General features: G+C 45.6%; 1 protein-coding gene across 1 annotated transcript; it reads right to left on the bottom strand.

The window, feature by feature from the left end:
* Positions 1-18,919, bottom strand: MMP23B (matrix metallopeptidase 23B). The gene is made up of 8 exons (XM_065421425.1): positions 18,740-18,919; positions 15,951-16,081; positions 12,990-13,129; positions 9,688-9,855; positions 4,324-4,488; positions 2,966-3,076; positions 1,592-1,718; positions 1-175 (listed from the first exon to the last, which is right to left on the bottom strand). The coding sequence occupies exons 1-8, from the start codon at positions 18,917-18,919 to the stop codon at positions 1-3; spliced, it is 1,197 nt and encodes a 398-aa protein (XP_065277497.1).
* Between the last annotated feature and the right edge of the window lie 3,273 nt (positions 18,920-22,192).

The raw sequence follows: 22,192 nt of genomic DNA, 5'->3' as shown, positions 1-22,192 counted from the left end.
TTAGTGCCTAACCCTAATCCTCCAGGAATAGGTAGTAAGGATTCTTTGCTTTTTCTTCACAATGCAGGTATAGGTTCCTTCGTTGATTGCATTGGCAATAATGCTCATGTGGTCATCATTTAAGGCTAAGTAACCTGGATATGAGTATTCCAGAAGCTCCTTATCTTTATACCAGCTGTCATAAGAAAAATAGTGAAAATTAAACACACAGCATAGATCAAAGTGCATTTAAGGGGCTTGTCAGTAATAAGAATTTGTATTGGGGTTGTATCATAGCACAGACAAGACCAACTTGAAACGTAGATTAAACTTCAAAAGCTTCTACCTCCCTATGGACTTAGGTGTCTTCTAGTGGCAGTTTCAGACATGCCTAACTCCCATCGAAATGGCTAGGAATTAGGCAACTAAATACCTTTTCAATATCTAAATCACTTGAACTTAGGGACTGGTTAGGGCCAGACCCACAAAGATAGTTAGGTGCCTCTGACCATCTCCAAACCACTGCTCAGCTGTTGCTTAAGTTTCCAGTGATAGGCACTTAAGGCCAGATTTTCAAAAGCATCCAAGCAGGTTAGTTACCTGATTCCCATTGAAATCAGTGGGATTTAGGCAACTAAACTGCTTAGTGCCATTTTCAAAAGTGCCTATCTGCATCTTTAAATACGTTTGAAAATTTTAGCCCTAGTTCGTTTTAAAAATGAGTTATAAGTAGGACCCTGTTTGAGTCCTGGTAGTATTTGTGATTTTACCATCATGTTTAAAAAAAAATGCTCTCACTCTAGCTGTCATGTGAAAGACCCAGACAAACAAAGGAAACAGTGAAAATGACTAGACACAGCCCTGTCATACACATTGTACCCAAGCTGAAAAATAGATTTTTTCCCCTTCTAATCTTTACTTGCCACAATAGGTTGAAAGAAGTATTTTATAGATTCATCGATTTAAGGCCAGCACGGACCATGATGATGATCTACTGTAACCTCTAGTATAACATAGACCAGAAAATTTCCCTACTGGTGAGAGTTATTGTTACTACTATTTAAGTGAAGTACAGAGTCTCTCTTTCACCATAGCTTATTTATCTGATAGTGTCAGACTCTGGGATCTTTAAAAAATTTAAAACCAACAGTACCCATGTGTAACACTAAGAGTTGCATTCTCATAATCAGCAGTAAAGCATCCCATCCATAGTAGGGGGGTTAAATTCTACATTGTTTCTTGTGCTCTCCCACCTGTTTTCTCATGTCTTATACTTAAATTGTGAGAGATTGTGGTGTTGTTCTGCACAGCAGCATCTCACTCTGTGACAGGGGCTCCTAAACACTACTGCAATACTAATAATAAATGATACATTGTAATTTTAATGGCTATAAAGAGAAGCCTTAAGTCCATGGGTCTCAGAGTAAACTGCTACTTTGTAGTGTCACTTCCCTAAGGAAAAGTGTTCTGAACACGCTTTATTCCAGTGAAATCACTTCTTAGTCAAAGAAAAAACCCATCTCAGAACATTATTTCTAGATGTCTGATATCATTGTTTTGTCTGTAAAATGCCATGTCCCCCAAATGATTGGAACAGGGGAAGAGCACTTACTAAACTTTGCCTTTTTTATGAATAATCTTCTGTCCACAGCGAAAGGTGACATTTCTGCCTTCAGGAACGATCTTGGTTTTCGTCCTGAGTGGAGGAGGAGTTGGCGCTATGGTTGGAAAAGGGAATTCTGTCCACCAGAAGGAGGGGAGAAAAAAAATAGCTAAGTCAGTTTATCCCATTGCAAAGCATTGCTGAAGATAACAGTATTTGAGGAACCACACTGCCTTTTAGATTTCCTTTTCTGTATAGTAGTTCTTCAAAGCTTCCTCCTAAATAAAGTAATGTCTTTCCAATACTTGCTTATCATAATTTCTATATGCAAATAACATCCTCTCAGTGCATTTACATGGCACAAGATGACATTGGTGGGCTTCTTTCTATCAGCACAGCCTTGCCAACACTTGTGATTTTAGTGCAAGTCTCATGATATTTGCTGATTTGGGGGGAGGGGGGAGAGGAGGGCAGGGGAGAAGAGGAAGATTTAAAATCCTAGGTCCTGGATTCACACAAGAATCGTTGCAGGGAAACAGTTTACATAAAATATAATTAGTCATTGAAATGCTGTTCTAAGACATGTTTGTTATTAGTCTGAATGGAATTACACAACCCAAGTGCCCTCTTTCCTTTAGTCCAGGCTCACAAATATGTTCCTACTGCACTGTAGCAGGCACGATTGACACCTAATATGCAATTCCAGCACTAACTCCAATGATCCTGTGCTATCCCCTTGGCTTGCATTCTTCAAAGGCAGGGTGTAGTAACTGTGCAGTTAATGACATGCTTTTTCCTCTCTCTTTCTCTCAGATAAGATGGGGGAATAGACTGAAATTTGTTTAACAAAGCAACTACCAGGTTTCAGATTTCCAAAGGGATGGGTTAGATATAGAGGGACAAGTGCAGAGCTGATGCAGGGAGTGTAAGTTAGACCAACCAGCTTTAGCTCACAACTTTCCCACCTCCTACCACATTGTCATGTAAGTTATGCCACCAAATACTTAGCTCCTGAGGGCAAAATTCAGAGGCGATCTCCCTTAAGAGGATCTGATGGAGGGAAGCAGCACAAGGCACATGAAACAATTCTTATGTATTCACAGACTCTCAAGGCATTGGAATGTTGGATCAGAGAGGAGGAACACTGACCAGGACAGCAGACTTTTCCACACTATAGAAAACATGCCCTGGTGTCTTAATGTCCACATCCTGTGGCTGAAATGCAATAGGCAAAGCAGGAGTGTTAGGGGCATCACTCATTGCTGAATTCTTTGGTCTGGAAGAGTCTTGTCATTTGTCACTAACATTCAGATAGCTCACACAATTTAACATTGTCCCTCTATCAACTCTTATGACCCTTAACCCTGGAAGAGGAACTGATACCGTAGCAGAAATCACAGCTGGACGGACAGTGCTTTTTCATCAACTTCCTACGAGTCTCACAGAAACCTTTCCGAGCCCATGATGGACATACGAATAGTCTGTCTGTGCAGCCTGAAATGAAAGGAGACAAAGTATTAAAGGGACAAGTGCCAGTTCTGAATGTGATGTGCAATAAAATGACATTGGATCACATTGCATAAGTTTGATTTGCTATGGGCAGGAATCAGCCTAAAATAAGAACATAAGTGTGCACTTTCCTGTATTTACATTAATTAAACAACAGACATGAAGTGAATGAACTAGGCTGGACCGTCAGTGGAACTGTGAATTTGCCCAAGCTGAAAGTCTGATCCCATTGACTTCAATGGAGCTGTGACAGCAGCTTTGGCTCTGACTCATTATTCCTTAATATCAGTAAACAATGTGCCAGTCTGGCACAGACAGCTGTGCAGTGCAATGTCATTTTTAGCATTGTCTTGATAAATACTGGTGCCCAAGTTAAGCTAGCTCTCCTGCTGCACCCCAGTTTGGTTTGTGGGTAGGACTTGCTCTGGTCATGTTGCCTTCCCACTCTGTAAATATGCCTTAGTCCAGGACCTCTAAGAGTCTCATTTTCTGCCTTCCTCCCTGCATGGGCCAGTCTCTTTCCTAAGCAGCTCTAAATTTAGCAGATGTGCAGGTGGCAGTGCAAGCCACAGCTCCTGATCCATACATTGAAGGAACAAGATTTTGGGGAGTTACACTATAAGGTAATGTTTTCTACTTTACTCCTGGAGGCAGTTGCTAACCTTGACCTGGCAGATAATCTTTCCCAGCTGAAACTGGGATTGAGACTAAAGGGGCCAAGATATGAACAGCCATATAGACTGACCCTAGAAATGGCCACAAATCTAGGCTGGGGCATGCTGGTGGAGCATATTAAGGAACCATGCATGGCATTGCTTCCGCTGTGCTTGTTCTGTGTATTCTGAGGACTTTAGGTTTCAGGCCTGTCAATCTCGTACCCATCATAAGCACAGTTTTTTTTGCAGATGTGAGGGGAGTGGAACATTTCCTCCACCCGCTCCCATTAGCTTCAGCATGAAATTTACTAACCCATTTCAGGACACACACACTTCTGCCTTGGCCTAGACTCCCTCGGACCTGTTGGGGTAGCATAAGAAGTCAACATGCTGGCTGCAGCTCAGAGGCTGACTGGGAAAGTACAGAACTTGCTGCCAAACACTCTTTGCTTGTGAAATCAGAGCCCAATCTGGTCAAGTGCAGAGCTCCCATTAAAGCCAGGATAGGTGTCAGGAAATCAGTGCTGCTCGTTACACTAACAGCTACAAGAAACAAACCCTTTCCTCTCCTCTCACCGTAGAGTCTGTGAATCCCCCAGATGTCATCCTGGGAGATGGTCTTTTTCCCAGTTAAAGTGGCATTGATGTGCATCAGGGCATTAGAGTTCAGGGAGTGCATGAGTCCCAGGGCATGTCCAATTTCATGAGCTGCTACGTGTACCAGGTTTGTAAGCCAAACACCTGAGAGAGGAAAAGAACAGCAACAGAAGTTACACAGCATGGTTCTGTTCACTAACCTTAACAACAATGGTTTCAGCTCAGTCAGGATGCAATTTCAGACTTTGTTCTGACAGTTAGGAATTATTTTATCTACCCTGGAGATTTGCCCAATTCCATCTCCCGTGCATCAGCAGTGGATATTTCCACCAGCAGCTCTTACCCTGGTTTCATGCACTGTGCAAACAGCAGCTTTGCCTATTAGAGCTGCTACATTTGTGGCGGAAATCAGAACAAAACCCCAGCATGACCAGGCCGATGTGTTCCTGGCAACATTCTCCCATGTTATTCCCACAGCATCATGCTCTAACTAGGACATGATCATTTAGGGATGAAACCATTAGCCATTTACACATGTATAAAGCACACTGTTTTGATTGTTCTCCATACACCTGGGAATGAAACTCCTACAAGGGAGGTTACATTTTTGTTGTACTGACCTTAGCATCCCCTTAAGATGTAGAATTGAACTGCAACTTCTTGGTAGTAACTTGGAGACTGTTAGATTTTACCAGAAGGATGATTATAATCATCTACCCATAAGACAGGCCAGAGAATCTCACCCAACAATTTCTGCATCAAGTCAATTTGTGGTTGAACTAGAGCAGCTCTCAGAGAAAGATGGCGTTTTGCAAATTTGCTTAATGCATTAAATGGGAGTCTCTGGAAATGCTTGTTTACCTTTGTTTTTTGGCTGTTTCTCAAGGCACCTTTGGATGGTGGATGAGAGAATCTTTCATCCCTGTCTATTGTGATGTTAATTTGCATCTGTGCACCCAGATATTTCAGCCCTTCTGAAGAATCATGCGTCTGAGGAGCACCGTGTGCTTTACAAACATTAGTGAAGTCAGACTTGCAGCATCATCAGTATTGTCATCACTATTTTGCAGGCAAGCAGTTACAGGGACTGGATCTCCTCTCATTCAAACCACTGCAAATCAGAAGCATCTCTACTGAAATCAATGGAGTTACATTGCTGTCAAACCAGTGAGAGTGGAAAATCAGGTCTAGGGCATTTGTGGCAGAGCTGGGAATAAAATTCAGGTCTCTTGACTTCCTATCCCAGGCCTTAGCCACAGAACCATCCTTTGTACCCTATGAGGCTTGCGAATGAAGATTTTAACTGAATTGTGACACACACAGCTCTTCTTGTCCTCAGCTAGGAACTTTAGCTCTTCAGTTCTCCTCATGCTCTGCATCCTTGACAGATGTACCCTGTTCCTCACTTGGTACCCATCATTCCTGACATGGCTAAGAAATTTACTGCGATATCTCATTTCCTCTAAATAGCTTTTAGGGAGCTTCATGGTTTGTGCTGATATCTTTCTGGACTCTGCCACCTTCTTGGGGGGGGAGGGGGGAGGACACACGACCCACTCACCCACTGTAACTACTGCAAACCCAAACGCTGTTAATGTTGTACCAGCAGCTGTTTGCAAAAAACAAGTTACCTGTTGATAAGTATATGGTTTGGTGGCTAGCAGACACCCATAAAATATGGACATCTGATTTTTATTATCACCATATCACTGCCATGGAATGCATTTAATCTTCAGCTCAGGGTTTGTGTGGGTTTTTGTTCCTCCCCCAATACAAATATGTTAGAGAATCTTGTAACATGACCACACTCACTCCATCTCTCTGTGAATATACATTGACATTCCTGCTTTAAATGCCTTACAAACAGCCTTAGTCCCTGGAAGGTTTGTCTGGGGTTTTGTTTTGCTCTAGTTTTTATTTCCTTGTGCTTTAAAATGTTCTTACAAGTCATTTTGGATTATCATTCAAATTCTCTCCCCCTGATGATTTCATAACCCTGTTGTGTGAGTGTTTATTTGGTTTGTTGTTTCTATAGCTCTAAGCATGTGAGAGGCTTTGCAATGGGTTAAAATAAAAAGTCAAAATAAAACCCCCAAAAATCCTTGTCCTAAAGATGTAAAAAAGCACTTGAAATAATTCTGCAGTGGCAGGGAAAAGGATTAGGGGTGAAATTCACCCCTTGCAAAGGGCCAGCACCAGACTCTATACATCATTTAATTCCCACCTTACTTTAGCAATAGGATGTAGAATCTTTTGGTTGAAGGCAACAATTCAGATGCACAGTGACTGTAATGAGCTGTAAGCCACTGGACAAGTGTCCACATAAAAAAAAAAATATTAGCCAGCCTGACCGCAGAGACTGAACTCCCCTCTCCAGAACGGAGCGGAGAGTGGCAGGGAGTTAGGAGAATCTCATGCGGCTGCACTCAGTCTGACTTCCACCTTCAGAAGTGGTCCAAAAACTGCCCAATTTGCAGCCAGACCCTCCCATTTCACACTTGTTAAGCACTCTGATGATGTGTGGCTGCTGTAGGCGTAAGTGGGAATTAGCTGGTGGATAGGTCTGGGCTGGCCAAGCCATCCCTTGTCTTTTCCCCCATCACTGCAGAACTATTTCTAGGGCTTTATCCAGTTTAACTATAAAACATGTTGCAAGTGCTTCCACCACTTCCCATGGGAGATTATTCTAGCCCAGTAACTCTCACCAGCAGGATATTTTTCCTGATAGCAAACCTATATTTTCCCTCTCTTAATTGTATCCCATTACTTCTAGCTGTACTTAGGGCTCGTCCACACTGGCAAAAATTAATCCGAATTAACTAAAATGCTGTAAATTTAAAGTGGATTAGTTAAACCATATTAAATCTGTGTGGACACGCACACATTCAGAATTAAAGCGGCCTTAATTTCAAAGTGAACCAAACCAAACCAAACCAAGGTCACTTTAATTCTGAATGAGAGCATACATACAGGGTTTTAATGTGGTTTAACTAATCCACTTGAGAAGCTAATGCTAATTAAGGCCTGGTCTACCCTGTAGAGTTATATTGGCATAGCTACATTGGTCAGGGGTGTGAAAAAGCCACACACCCCTTGGCGATGTAACCACCAGGTGTAGACACAGCTATGATAATGGAATAAGGCTTTCGTCGACACAGCTGACGCTGAGTACGTCTACACTATGGAGACTATCAACCATAGCTATACTGGCATAACCCAATACTGTAGACACAGCCCACACTGATGGATGGGGTTATTCCATCGATATAGGAACACCGCCTCCCTGACTGACAGTAGCTACATTGACAAAAGCGTTCTTCCATCAAAGAACCTCCAGTGTAGATGCAGTTAAATTGGCATAGCTACCTTGGTCAGGGCTCTGAATTTTTCCATATGCCTTATAGCCGTAGCTGTGTTGACTTAAAAGTTCAGCTTTTTGTTCAGGGACATGGTGTTCCTACACTGACAGAAAACCCCCTTCTGTCAGTGTCTACACTATGGGGCTATGCCAGTATAGTCTCTGTAGTGTAGATGTACCCTCTTCCCCAAGTGTCCCCATATAGATAAGCCATAAGTAATTCCTCTCCATCCTTGGTGTTCGCAATCTTTCATTTACATGTCAACTGTTTGGTCATGTTATGATCTTTTTTGTGAATTGAAAATAGCGTGTGTGTGTGTAAATAAAATATCAATATTTTTTAAAGCAACTAGAGATTTTGGGTGCCTAATTTGAAGTACTATAATGAGCCTGATTTTCAGGAAGAATAGAGCATTGCTCTCTGAAAAGTCAAGTCCCTTTAAGATGTCTCAAGTTGGAAACCCAAAATCACCAGTCACTTAAAAACATCTTAGCATACATACACATGCACGTTATATACATAATATATGTAATACTACATACACTTACAGAACACGTGTTCTCACGCACGCACAAAAGAGATAAAAGACCTTCTGCTAAAATGATAAACAGGAACACACAGGATACATTTCTAAAGCTTCTCCTACCCTGCTTTTTTTGGTAACAAACGAAAAACTTAACTTCAAAGAAATATAACATTTGCCTTATGAAATGAGTTTGCTGATTGGTCAGGGACCATCTGCTTGTAATTTAATGTTACTTTAGACATTGTTTAAAAAAAAGTAACCAAGATATCTTTAGGTAGCCACAAGCTTGAAAATGACCATGTGCGCAGGAAAGCTGGTTACAGAGGACAACAAAAATGTGAACAACCCCGCCAAGAAATCAAACATAACGTGGCCCTCCCCAGAGATAGCACAGCTGCTTGGACGGAAGCCAGTCCTGATTATTTACAATGTGGTTGGGGCCCACTGAATTACTCAGGAAGTGCTGGAACTGCCACCAAACGGGAATATTCCATGGCTGGAGTTCAGTCACACGACAGCAGTACCAACAGCCACAAAGAATCACACCAAACTTTCCTTTTGTCTCTCCCAGGATTGGTTAAACAGTGAGAAAATCTGCACCTAAATAAAGACCTAAGGCAGGGGTTCTCAAACTTTTGTACTGGTGACCCCTGTCACATAGCAAGCCTCTGAGTGAGACCTCCCCTTATCAATTAAAAACACTTTTTAATGTATTTAACACCATTATAAATGCTGGAGGCAAAGCGGGGTTTGGGGTGGAGGCTGACAGCTCACGACCCCCCCATGTAATAGCCTCGTGAGCCCCTGAGGGGTCCCGACCCTCAGTTTGAGAACCCCAACCTAAGGCCAAATCTTGCTCACCTTACACAAGGAGTTCTACTCAAGCTGCTGGAGAATTTGCGTGAGGAAGGTGGGTGGATATTGGCCCTACACCAGTAAACCCCTGATAAACAAAGTTCTAAATTCCATTCCATCACAGCCTCATGAAGTCAGTAAAGCCTCTCCTTCTGCAGGGACAATGGATATCAAAGCAATCTATCTAGCCGCAGGTTCATCACCCCCTTCCACACACACTGAGGAAAATGGATCATGGTTGGAAACATCTTCTAAAGGCTTGAACTGATGGGGTGAAACACCTTTTATAAGTCAGTACCATGTGCCAGGTTGGTCCATCAAAGGTAATATCTATCTAGAAAATAATGACTCCTGCAGACTTATTTATGACACTGATACTGTGCCTCCATAACAACTAAAGAGGTTCAAAATCCCTCTGAGTGCTGGGGAAATTTCAGTCTGGAACCAGACTTTGCAACACGAGTCCCTCCCTAACAACCTACTCCATTGGCATTTGTGTCTTGTGGACCTTTCAGGATTTTAATAAGAGTGAGCAACATCATTGTGGAAAAATGCAATCAATCTCTTGGGAGAAGTAGATCTCCTCAGAGACAAGTTACATACCCTTTTTCCAGCTGAACCGAGTGTTTCCCAATATCCAATATTCATGGTCATCAAAATGGATTTCCCCATTTTTCGGGAAGAAAGCATGGGCAAGCTCCCCTGTCGTCCCATCAAAACAATGATGGATGAGTGACTCCAGGCAATCAGTATGGTTTATGGAATAGAAGCCTGTAAAAGAGAATACATAAAGTCAGACTACTCAGTATACTTCATACATGCATGGACTGAACAAAGAGGAGAGTGTCTCAGGGACATATTCTAAAATATGTAAGTTTTCCATCCCACAGATGCACAGAAGGAAAATCAAACTTAAAGAGATAGTTAGAAATGAGGGTTGAATAATACAAACCAGGTCCAGCTCTAAAGTGTTTGGGGTGACATTGGATTTAGGGCAGTCTCCAAAGGACACAAGTTAAGCTTCCCTTCAGAGAGGAGCTCCTGTTTCAACACCAAGTGGAAACTCCTACTTTTTTAATCAGGGCATTAAAGAGGAGGCAGTGACCGACTGCTTAGGCTTAGCGTTTGATTGATCATTGTGTGGACCAGGGATCGGCAACCTTTGGCACGTGGCCCGCCAGGGTAAGCCCCCTGGGTGGGCCCGTTTGTTTACTTGCTGCATCCACAAGTTTGGCTGAGCGCAGCTCCCATTGGCCACAGTTCGCTGTCCCAGGCCATCCCTCAGCCCGCGTTGCTTCCCGCAGCCCCTATTGGCCTGGAGCGGCGAACCGCGGCCAGTGGGAGCTGCGATCAGCCGAACCTGCGAACGCAGCAAGTAAACAAACCAGCCCAGCCCGCCAGGGGGCTGACCCTGGCGAGCCGCGTGCCAAAGGTTGCCGATCCCTGGTGTGGACACTAGCAACTACAGCCCAATATGCCCACCTCCCATCACATGAAACCATTTCCCCTATCCCAGTGCGCCAGATCTCTACCCACTCACCCATTCTGGTCAACGCTGCTTTCTGCACCCCTACGAGGAGCTATGTGAACTTTGACTCTCAGTCATCTAATGCAGCTTGGATTATTTTGGTCTTTCTTTGCAACTTTAAATGCTGTTGACTGTGTATCTTGTACAGGGCTACACCCATCAGTCTGGCATACAAGCCTGTAGCCCCTGCTTAATCCAGGTTTCCCACAGGGGAATTAGTTTAGCGATTGAGGCAGTGTCAGAATCTCTCCATGTTTTCCCTGGAGTGAGCCCTCCCATGTCTACAATGGGCTCGCTAGCTACCTCCTAGAGGTCTGGGAGGAGACTATCAATTCTGCTACTACTGACAGGTAGTGGAGACTCTGCTATAAGGGTGGCCTAGTGTTTAGGGCACTGGACTGAGACTCAGGAAATCTGGGTTCTACTCCCGGCTCGCTGGGTGGAACATCAACTCGCCTCACTGCACCTCAGTTTCCCCATCTGTAAACTGGGGAACTTTGTGAAGTATAGATGAAATACGCAATAGAAGGGCGAGGTATTATCGTCTAAAGTGATACAAAGATCCTCAGGCTGGGACCAAGTTTTTACAGTAGTGCCCAGGCCATAAAAACTCCTTTGCTGAGCTGCTACTTCTTATAAAAGTTTATTTAGTTATAACCACTTGCCTGCAACAAATGTCCATCCAAAGCTCTTTACAAATGCCTCTGGGAGGCAGATAAGTGTTATCCCCTTTTAAATCTGGATTTAACAGAGACAGAGAGAGGTTAAGTGACTTGCTTCAGGCCACCATGCAGAACCTGGCTCTCAGGCCTGCGCTCTAGTTACATGTCATGCAGTCCTTAATAGGTGCCTGCTGGAATGGGGCTCTGTGGAGCTCCTACATGGCAGCATTTCACTCTCTGTTAGGCAAGGCCCCCAGGGAGGTGGATCATCTCCTTTCAGGTGGTGTCACGCAATAGCAGAGCAAGAAATATGTTGCGAAACAATGGAAACTTTGCTGGAAATCCTGAAGACACCGCAGTCTGCACAGGAAAGAATGATCATGTCTTTCATAGGCCATAAATCCTGAAAGGAATTTACATCTAGAATGTGAAACTAACCAGATGATCCAGGATTGAAAACTGCATTATGATTGCCCAGGGCTGAGAGCTTCAGAAAGGCACCCAGTGAACCTGCATAGCAGCTGAGAAGGGACAAAGGGAAATGGCTCAGTAAGATCTGTGGAGATAAACAAGGAAGGGGGAGCTGAAGCAACCCACCAATGTGCAGCCGAATCCTTGAGCTTGAAGCTGAGGCCTGGTCTTGCAAGGGATTATAACATGGATGGTGAGAAAGGAACCAGAATTAAGGAATAACTAATAGGATTTAAAGAATGGTCTGGAGTACATGGAGAGCTAGCAGGGTGGGGAGAGAGAATAAGAATATTAATAGTTAGCTCGTGTACATTACTTTTCATCTGGAGATCTCAAGGCACTTTACAAAGGAGGCATCATTATCCCCGTTTTACAGATGGCAAATTTGAGGCACAGAGAAGTGAAGTGACTTGCCCCAGGGCACCAGCAGGCCAATGGGAAAGCTGGGAATAGAGTCCAGGTCACCTGAGTCCCAGTCTGGTGTTCTATCCACTAGGCACCACTGCTAGCCCAGACAAGGAGAAACTGTATTGAACTTCCTCTTCAGTTAGTGTGTTTGTACCTGTAAGAGCAGCTCAGATACTATAGGGACAAGGGTGATCTAAATATACAGGTAGACCTTGCTCTGCAGGAGGAAGAGGAAGCAGGCTGAACTGTAGGGAGAGTACTGCTGAGGTGTTCTTCCTTCTGGGGCATGTGGAGTGCCACTAGGATTTCTCTATATATAAAATACCAGGAGGCATCATGGCTACCAGTCAGCGCACCAGACTAGGATCCAGGAGAACTATGCTCTATTCTGGGCTCCACCACAGACTCACTGTGACTTTGGGTGAGTAACTTTACTTCTCTGCACTTCAGTTTCCCCATCTGTGAAATGGGGATAATCCTGCTTCACAGGGGTGTGGGGAGATTTCACTCTCTGAGCTCCCTGGATAGCAGGCACTAGGGTAGTGATAAATACTATAGCCCCTTCCCTTGCTGAATATGCTGAATTAGATTCCTCCCAGAGGGAAGGCAGGTGCATCAAAGGTCTGGGGCTGCATCACCAAGACCAGCCAGAGGGTGTGGCCCAGCCTGTGCTGTGGGGAGGAGCATTCCAGTTGCAGGACTCCTGGGTCTCACCCAAAAAGTTCTGCAACCAAATGCTCCGAGGAACACAGACCCCGTTTTGGAGACGGAACATCCCTTAGGGCCAGAGCCCACTCTCTCTTTAGCGCAGGACCCCAGGGTCTTTGCAGACCTACCTATTTTCAGGTCACTAGCTGAGTTGGGTGGCACCTCCTTGAAGTTGAATGGTGAAACGTTGCTCCACATTCGGAAAGCAGCTGCCAACCCCTTCCGTGTGACACTCTCATTAATGAGATTTCTCGGGAAGGACACGATTCTGCAGGGAGACACAGATTGGCTTTAGACAGATCCCAGACTATCCTCCTGCATCAACTGAAGGTTCCAGTACTGCTCACCTGGAAAGGTTCCCATCTTAAAGAGTTTCACTGAACTAGACTATGGGTCTAGTCCAAAGCCCATTGCAATCAGTGAGAACCTTTCCATTGACTTTATGGGTTCAGAGCAGGCCCTATTTGCAGAATAGCAGATAGTTTAATTAGGGTGATAAACTCTTTAATCTGGGCAATGAGGAGATACCACAATGCTTGGTGGGCAACGTGGAGGCAACAAGTTAATGGCTCTTAATGCTTGCCTATGCTATAGCAGACTCTGGTCAGGGGCTGAAGGGAGCCGGAGCGTTTGTGCTGTTCTGCAGCATCCCTGGTTATTTGTCTGGGCTAGTAGGCAGGCACTGACCTCTGCTGTCCATTTGGAAGGACTGTTCCACTGGCCAGCAGCTCACCACCACTGACTGGACAAGGTGACAATGACAATGTGCACCTAGGACAGTCTACGGCCCCAAGAGCCAGGCTGTGAGGAAAAGGACCCCACAATGGCTGCTGGGGGGATTTGACCTAGTGCTGACCGGGATGGTTCAGTGGCTGCTGGGGAGAAGGGGAACACGGGACAAGTTGCAATGAGACATCTATGTGGCTGAAGGAGTGTGAGATGGAACTGCTACCCAGGGAATCCAGGCAGTGGCACTGCTAGACTGAGCAGGGAGTGCCAGTCTGTGCCTGCTGCTCACACTGAAATGCCCACTCGATCCCTTTCTAAGTGCCTCAGGAACTCTCATTCCTGTGTAGGTGAAAGGGGCTGGTTGAGAGCCACAGGCAGCTAGAACCCTCCTCAATGCAAATATAACTGGATCCTCCTTCCTTTCTGGTTTGTTGGTTTAGAGACTTTCCCATCCATTTCAGTCCTTGTCTGGGAAGCCTCCCAGCTGGAGCAAGACCCTCCCTGCCCCCAAACAACCCTCTTCCTAATGCAGAGCGGAGGCTGCAACAGGCATTCCCTGCTGCCAGAGGCCACTTTCAGGTCTCTGAGACTAATCTGGTTAGACTTGGGTCTGCTTAGCAGCTGCTGCCTTGGAAAATCACTTCAGAGAGGGCTTGCTGTAAAGGACTGGCCAGATGGGGGGTGTATTATAAAGGGGTGGTTGTCGCCACATATTACACTGAATACACTTTTAACTGCCTCAGGAGTTCCCAGAAGGGTGCCTTCCCCTCTCAGGAAGGATTTTAACAAGGGGCCTTTCTTCAGCAAGACCTGAGGACTCCTGCCAAGGCTGAGGTACAAACCACATCCGGACCCCTGGCCTGCTGCCTGAGGTTCACCAGAACGGCGTGGTCACACCTGCCAGGCCTCAGCTGGCTCCAGAGGGATTCCCCAGGCACACTCGCTGCACTGCGCTTGCTGTGTCTACATGCCTGTTAACGCACGTGAGAAACATTCAACAGGCCCCCGCCATCCAGCACGACTTTTTACTGCTCCTCAGCGTCCCAAAGAGGCAAAGCATCTGTCAGGACATGGAGGCTATCGTCCATCATGCTTGGCCTGCCTCAGTGATGGGCACAGCATTGGCAGGCCAGAAGCTATTCATCCATCGGTGATTTCAGGGGGCGTTTTGCTTAAGGGCTGAACTCTTCACCATTACAGTTATTGCAGTGTGGCCAGAAAGTAACAAGAAAGGGCTAGATCCTCGGGTGGTGTCATTCTGCACGACTTTGGAGCTATGCCAGCTCACACCGGCAGGAGCTGGCCTATAGATTTAGGATTGTGTCATTCCAGAGACCATTGTTTTGACTCAAGTTTGGGGTGTGCTCTCCTGTTGGAGATATCTGACACATATTGTGCAGCACGCACAAGGCCATTTTCTCCGCTGCAACATCACCAAGTCCAAGGACTTGCATTGGCTTATACCAGTGGTGAATTAGGTCCCTTATTATCTTTTGGTTCTGCAGATACTTGGTCTTTGAGCTATTGGCAGAGGCAGCCTGCTTATTTCACCATCATTGTACATGTATGTCGCTCCATCCCCTCCAAAACAGATCTTCACTCCCTTTACAGCTACAAAGTACCACCACTTCTGAAGCGGAGTGGAGCGGTGCAGCCAGCTGGCATGCAACATTCTGGGCGGTCATGTTTGTGGGTAGGAAATTTGGCCATAGATATTGAGGTGAACCTCCATTCTTATGAGAAGTGCCAGGTAATTCTCCCATCCTATGAAACCTTGGTTTTTAGGATCTAATCCAAAAGATAAAAGTTCCACTTCTGCCACAAGCACAGAGGATTTTCGTGCTGGACTAACTCTGCTCCCATTGAAGTCAATGAGAATTTTACGAACAACTTCACGGAGAGCAGTTCAGCCAGTGCTGAGCCCACCCAGAGTGAACTGGGACCAAATGTATTTACCTTGGAGGGGTGAATGGACGACAGGATTGAGTCAAAGGGAATTGTAGGTGTGTCAACCTGGAATTCATCTCAGATCAGCACCAAATCCAGTAGAAACCTGTAGGTTTCTGCAGGCGTTAGCAAGCATCATACCGTGAATGGCATACCATGCATTAGTTCCTTATATAATGAGTTCTGCTCGGCGCATGATCTGTACAACCTGTGGGAGAGACCTAGCAATATTTGTATGAATAGAGCCTATTCTAATGTGTGTCCGGACGACTAATTGTTCCCAGCTGTCCACTGCTCACAAGCAGTTCAATTAGCACAAGGATCCACAGCAGGAAAACATGAGTGTCAAAGGCAGGAAGGCACAAAGCAAACATTGCAGACCCAGCACGCGCAGAGTTAACACGTGTTCATACCTGTACGTCAGGTTGAAGTGGTCCCATTTCAGCTGCCCTGGTGTAAGTGTGTATCGTTTTCTCCGTGTATGGGGTAGGTGTGGGAGAGCTGGGGCAATCACTCCCCGAAGGCCAGGCGATATGGCGTCTTCCTTAAAAGACAAACAGGAGGTTAAAGGAATTGGAGCAGCTCAAGCAGCATGCCTAAACCTGCCCATTTAGGGGCACTTGCATATGTTGGTACCTACTTGTGGGCCCCTAGGTGTCCCTTCCAAAGCAGTAATGCTGCTGGTACTCCTGGCAGGAGATGAACTAGATGGGAGCTCATAAGCCATTTCTGTCTCCGACATCTACTGTTTGGATTCTCTAGTCTGCTAAGGCCACTATGAAGTAGAAAGTCAGTGGAGAATTTCTTCTTAACCAGGAAACTCCACTGGGAAAGGTGGCTCCCCCAACTATACCCCCAGTCCCTGGTGTAAGGGTGTGTGTTGGGGGGAGTTCTTGTGACAGGGGACAGGCAGGAAGCAGAGTTCCACTGCTCCGGATTCTGAGGGACCTTACATCAGTGGTATAAGTTACAGACCTGCCTCTGTACAGCCCTAACTTGTGCTGGGTGGCCCAGAGTGAGTCAAAGCCTGAGTCTATGGCCACAGGGATCGCAGCAGTTCCTGGAAAGTTCTCACTTCATTTTATTTTGCCAAATTTCTCTAGCATCATCCTACTGAGAGATGAAACACTGGGTGAATGAGTCAAACAGGCTCGCGTTTGGGCTGGGGGAGCTCTTTATGAAGTTGGATTGTGGACCTGAAACTCCCTTAAAGTAAACTGGGAGCACTGGAGACTTTAAAGACCTTTCGTTTGCTGCTGTCCCCGCCTTTATTGGATTAGGCAAAGGGCCCGCCTGGCTCTTTGAGTTCTGCCAACAGAGGGGGAAAGGATGCGGTGTGACAGGTCCCTGAAAGCTCCCTTCTACTAGCTCTGCCTCCTACGCTCAGGATTAATATACTGTGTATTTACTGCATCCAAGGATGTCAAAACAACAACAATACAATATATTAGCAATACGACTAATCATTCTCAGACATGGCTTAATTAATTAATGCCTGTGTAGAAGGCAAGAATTATCTTCACTTTACACATGAAGGAGCCGAGTCCCAGAGACGTGAAACAACAGCCCCAAGGTCACACAAGAAGTTAGTGGCAGTGGCAAGCTAGAACCCAAGCATGCTGACTACCAGCCCGTGCTCTAATTACCAGACAGCGCTGCCTCCCGCGTAGCTAACATTGCTTCTCAAAAGGCCAAGAGACTCCATCGTAGCTAGGAACCAGAGTCTCTTCTGTGTCCACCAGCCGGGTCCACCAACTATAGGTTATCTGGCTTCTCCCCTTGTCCCAACCTTAGGTTGAACCTAACCTGGAAGCACCTCTTGTCTTCACTGGGGAGTCAGGCCTCATGCCAGCTCAGCTGTGGGTCTGACCCAGCTTTGTGACATGGATTCCTGTTCTCAGGGGAGCAACTGTGTATATTAAAGCAACCCTGAAGCTGCTCTGACTTACGTCAGGGGCTGGGCACTGACCCAGGATAAAAGGAGTTTTAAAAGGTGGTTGAAAGCCATCTTGTCCTCCCCAGCTCTGACCTTGTAACAGAGTAAGGGAGAATCCGGCCCAGTAGAGGTAACTAAAACCTGTTGGGAATGTTCTGACCTGGGCTGCAGTTCAGCCCATTGTACAGATGGGGCCCATTCCCAGCTGGGTTAAGCCTTCAAATAACACTCTCAAAACCTATGGGTCAGATCCAGGCATTTGCTTCAGGACTATCTTGACTCATTATAATGGAGTCCCAGAGACACAAAGATAGCACAGAGGTGTATTGGCCTATACACTTATTTCATACTACCCACCCACCCTCTTACAATTATCAGAGACTATTTGTCCATATTTGTCTAAACTAATTTACTTCGAGTTGCACAGACTTTACTTCTTTCCAATTTATCTCTGTCCTAGTCATAGATTCCCATTAGTGACGCTCTAGTGCAGCTAGATAGCTTAGAACCAGTTTCACAGAGGCGAAGCACTGAGCATGTGCAGCAGCATCGGAGCACTACTGCCAGCTGATGATGCATACAAACAGGAGAGGAAGCAAGAGAGGCTTTTCATGATGTGACAAGCAGCAAAATGAAATCAGCGCCTGGGAGCCCCTCATCTTTGCCTTAGTTCCCCATGAATCCCAGTTTGCTTCGGAAGACCTTGCTAAATGGATGCCCCTAGAATCAGAATAATCTATCATGACAGCAGCTAATGGGTTCTGTGGGTCCAGCACGAACTCCTACTTTGGGGACTTTCTGATCTCACAATAGCCCTGTCTGCGGAGTTCCCGGTGAAGAGAGTTCTGCTGATTCAGCTGCTACAAGGCTGGGATATGCATGAGCCACATCACACTGGGCTGTGAGAGCTGGGTTCTCAGGGTACTTACTCTCTGACCCAAATTGAAGAGTTTTTCCACATGCCAGGTTGTGGGACTGAAACACCAAGTTTTAGACAATTTACTGGTTGGATATAGCAAAGAAAACATTTGTCATATCCTCAGAAGTCTGGAATCAGCCTCTGACCCTAATCTTTGGGTTGGTCATTTCCCTTTCAGATCCTTTTGCAAAAAGGGACTCACTAGATACAAACAGATACTGGAGTTGACAAGCCAGCTATAAAGGAGTTTCTAGCTGACTTAGGTCACCCCTTGAGTTTACACACACACACACACACCATATTCTGTATCCCATCCCAAGCATTTGAGAATTTGATCCCATCCCTACCTGAGGTTTCTGAGCTGCAGCTCCCACTGGATCTTTCAGAGTAGCCAGCAAAGCCACCAGAGGGAAAATGTACAAAATGCATAAAAATCCCACAATGGATTTATATCTCCCACACTTCTCCTCTTCAGATGAGAGAAAACCCTTGTTGCTGTCTGCAGAAAGTCCTTCCATTTGATCCATGTCTGCCTTTAATTAAAAAAAGGGGGAGGGGGAAAATAATCAATTTCTGGACTGTATTTGTAACCCTCCTGCTCGCAGTTGCATCTGGAGCATTTGCGAGGAGCCCTGCAGTCAAAATTTGTGAGGAACCACCACCAGCCTTTGAAAAAGCTTAAAAAAAAAAAAAAGCAGACTTTACATTAAGCCGCTTTCCAATGGGCCAGGGATTCTATCAGCCCCTGCCAAGCAGTATCATGTTACTTGAGCTGAAAGTTAGGGCTGGAGGAGGAACCAGCAAAGTGAAGCAAGCTGGGATGAACATGAACTCCTTCATTTGACTGGCTGAGTGTCAGCATAGGACAAATCTGCAGTTGTCAGCTTTATGTAATAAAAACGGGGAGGGGAAGAAAAAGGAATCCAGAAGCCAGCATCATGCCTTTGGAACGGTTCATGAGGGATGCTTAACGCTAGAAGAGCTGTCATTTGCCAGAGGCCATCGACAGGAGCAGAATGAAAAATGTGACTGTGGGCTGAAGGCAGCAAGAACCTTTTTGCTTTGAAGATTTTGGTCAGTTTACAAAAGCTCAGATGAAGTTAAACATCAACTCACTCCTTATTGGAAATTGGCAAGCGAGTCCTAAAGGACCATTGTGTTTTGGTTTGGGGAGTAAAAGTGCTCAGTGATCTGGGACTGAGACAGAGATCAAGTTTTCCAGAAGTGAGTGGCAGTTTTGGGTGCCCTAATTTATTTGAAGAGTCTCGACTGGGGACTCCAAAGGGCCTGGTTTTAAGAGGGAGGGTTCTTGGCATGCCCTGAACAATCAGGCCCCTTTAGAGCACCAAATCAAAATCACTAGTTGCTACTGAAATTCTTAGCTAGAAATTCTCTCATCTTGTGCTTGTGATTTGTTGGCCTTTCCGGCCAGCGCTTTTCAGGATTAGGTGTTTGATAACAAGTGGCTATGAACTGACATCACTTTGCTATCTGGTTACAGCCAGGCATATGAGATGCAGGACTTTGTGTAATTCTCCTGCTTTCCCAACAGGGTAAGCGCTCACTGCCAGCTAGTGTAAAAAAAAAAAAAAAAAAAAAAAAAAAAAAAATCCTAAGTGACATTTGAAAGCCTCAGAAAGTGGATGATTTCTGCACTTTGATGTGAGTGTCTTTAAAAATTATCTCATTTGAGACCAAAAAAATCCCTTCGTTCACAACCAAAACTACTACCGGCTGGAATTTCATGTGCTTCCAGTGCGGAATTGGTCATTTCCTGGGATTTAGTGAAAAATGAAGTTTCTGGGGTTTTGAAATGTCCTGGAACAAAAGTGACAAAAATGGTTGTGTGAAATTTTACAAACATTTTCCCCTCACTGTTATGCAAGGGTCTCTGAAGCAGCAGCACGTTTCACAAAGGGACTAGAACAGGAACCAGTGTGTGTGTGTGTGTGGGGGGGGGTGTCGTCGAATTGCATGGCACATAGGGAGGGTGTAGCCAGAGCAGGGAGCAGCATGGGAGAAGGTACAAAGAATAGGATAAGAAAGGGTGGTTAGAATTGGAAGGAGGAGGAAGAATAGCAGGAAGTGAGAGCAGAGACATAGCCGGGGCAAAGCCTTGACGGTAAGGAAAAGCTCGAACTGCAAACTTGCACTGGCACTTGGACTCTGGGCACGGACTAGTGGTTCTTGTCCAATGAGGGTATTTCTACATAGCAAATTCCCAGTGTGGGTCGTTGTACCTGCAGTAGTTCTGCTCGAGCGAGCAATGCTAACAATAGCAGTGTGGCTGCCTGAATACATACCTAGGGCGGGGGGCTAGCCCAAGCCCACCACCTGTGATGCAACGGCCACTCACACTATAGCTTGGACGGAGCTAGTTCAGGTACATCCACCCTTGCTGGGAATTGCACCTCTCAGCTGTAGCATAGACATGACCAGAGAAGTATTGACGCAAATGGAAAACACCGCTAGCAAACACTGCCAGAAGAACATTAACGTCACTAGCATGTGTGTAACAACAACACGGCCCAGTGTGTCAGCCCTTTGTCAGGCCACTAAGCACCAATAATGCATGAAGTGTCTCAACTTGATATTCATCTATCTAGGTACTTCTGTGGCTCCCACCAGAGTATTGAGTGCCTCACACTCTATTGTATTTATCCTCAACACCTCAGTGAGCGCGGGCATCCCCATTTTACTGATGGGAAACTGAGGCACACAGAGACTAACCTCTCTGACATGCCAAAGGTCACAGTCTGTGGCAGATCAGGGACATGAACCCAGGTCTTCTGAGTCCCAGGCTAGTCCCCTAACCACTGGGCCATCCATCCAAGGAAAAAGACCATATAGGTATAAAGTTTGCAAAAGGTGAATCCAGAACCCAAACACCCACATCTGGAAGAGTTGGAGGCTTGCTGCTTTGGCCCACTCTAGAAAATTACAGGGTTATCTGCAAAATATGGATTGGGCTCAGCTTCCAAACAGTAGCAAAGTTTGGATGGAGGGTTCTGATTCTGGACCTACTTCTCTTCTGAACAGACTATGAATTGGCTGATAAAGGAGCATGCAGGAGGCTTGAATTGCTGCAGTATATCGGTTATTCAAGAGGCTATTGCAGTTTAATACAGTGAAGGCCTTTGACCTGAGTTGACAGAGATCATCTGACACATTCTGGATATGAGCAGAAATCTTGTTACCTTTTAGCCCTGCCCAGTCTGACCCCAAGTGGGTCACTGTGGCTGCTGAGAAGATACAGGAGCTCAGGGCTGTTTAGTGTCACACGCTTCTGCCTGAAGGGGACAGGGAAGGGTATGGTTCTCCTGGATGGGAAGTGGGCGACCAACTCATCAAACCAGAGAGTGGTTCTTGGAAAGCAGACGTCTCTCCTTTCTCACTCTGTGGAGTAGGCACTGCAACAGTCAGCACGGACTCGCCTCCCTGCGTGCAGCTCCGACCAGCTGCTGGCTGCAGGATCCTTTAGAACTTTTTCTATTTAAGCCAAATACTTGCTCAGAAAATCAGCTCAACAACGTGGCCAAGACAAACCTCAGCTACTTTGGCAGTGAGCGCTGGGCCTAAAGGGTCAGCTGAGGAAAGTTCTTATGCTGGGCTATTCACAGGTTTTATTTGGATGCTCACAGAACTGTAAAGGATACATAATCTTAACCCAGTGAGCACCTAGTATCCCTGAGAAAGTCACAGTCACTTCTGTGTCCTTCAGTGGACCTCTCAAAGTTGCAGCTCTTAGTAAAGGTGTAGGTGTCTCAATGTCTTCTTACACGCAGCCCTCAAGGGACTCA

The sequence above is a fragment of the Emys orbicularis genome, chromosome 22 (assembly GCF_028017835.1).
Source record: "Emys orbicularis isolate rEmyOrb1 chromosome 22, rEmyOrb1.hap1, whole genome shotgun sequence".
NCBI classification, from domain to species: domain Eukaryota; kingdom Metazoa; phylum Chordata; order Testudines; family Emydidae; genus Emys; species Emys orbicularis.
Note: the sequence above shows the minus strand (reverse complement) of the source record. Positions and strands in the feature narration are given on the sequence as shown.

Bases quoted from the DNA above. Each gene is read 5' to 3' on its own strand.
- MMP23B (XM_065421425.1), bottom strand. From the start codon at position 18,919: ATGGATCAAATGGAAGGACTTTCTGCAGACAGCAACAAGGGTTTTCTC. The intron at 4,489-9,687 runs GTATGTAACTTG...TTCCTCTCTCAG, and splicing joins TCGGTTCAGCTGGAAAAAGG to GTGTTTGGCTTACAAACCTG. The intron at 3,077-4,323 runs GTGAGAGGAGAG...CTTTCATTTCAG, and splicing joins GGGGATTCACAGACTCTACG to GCTGCACAGACAGACTATTC.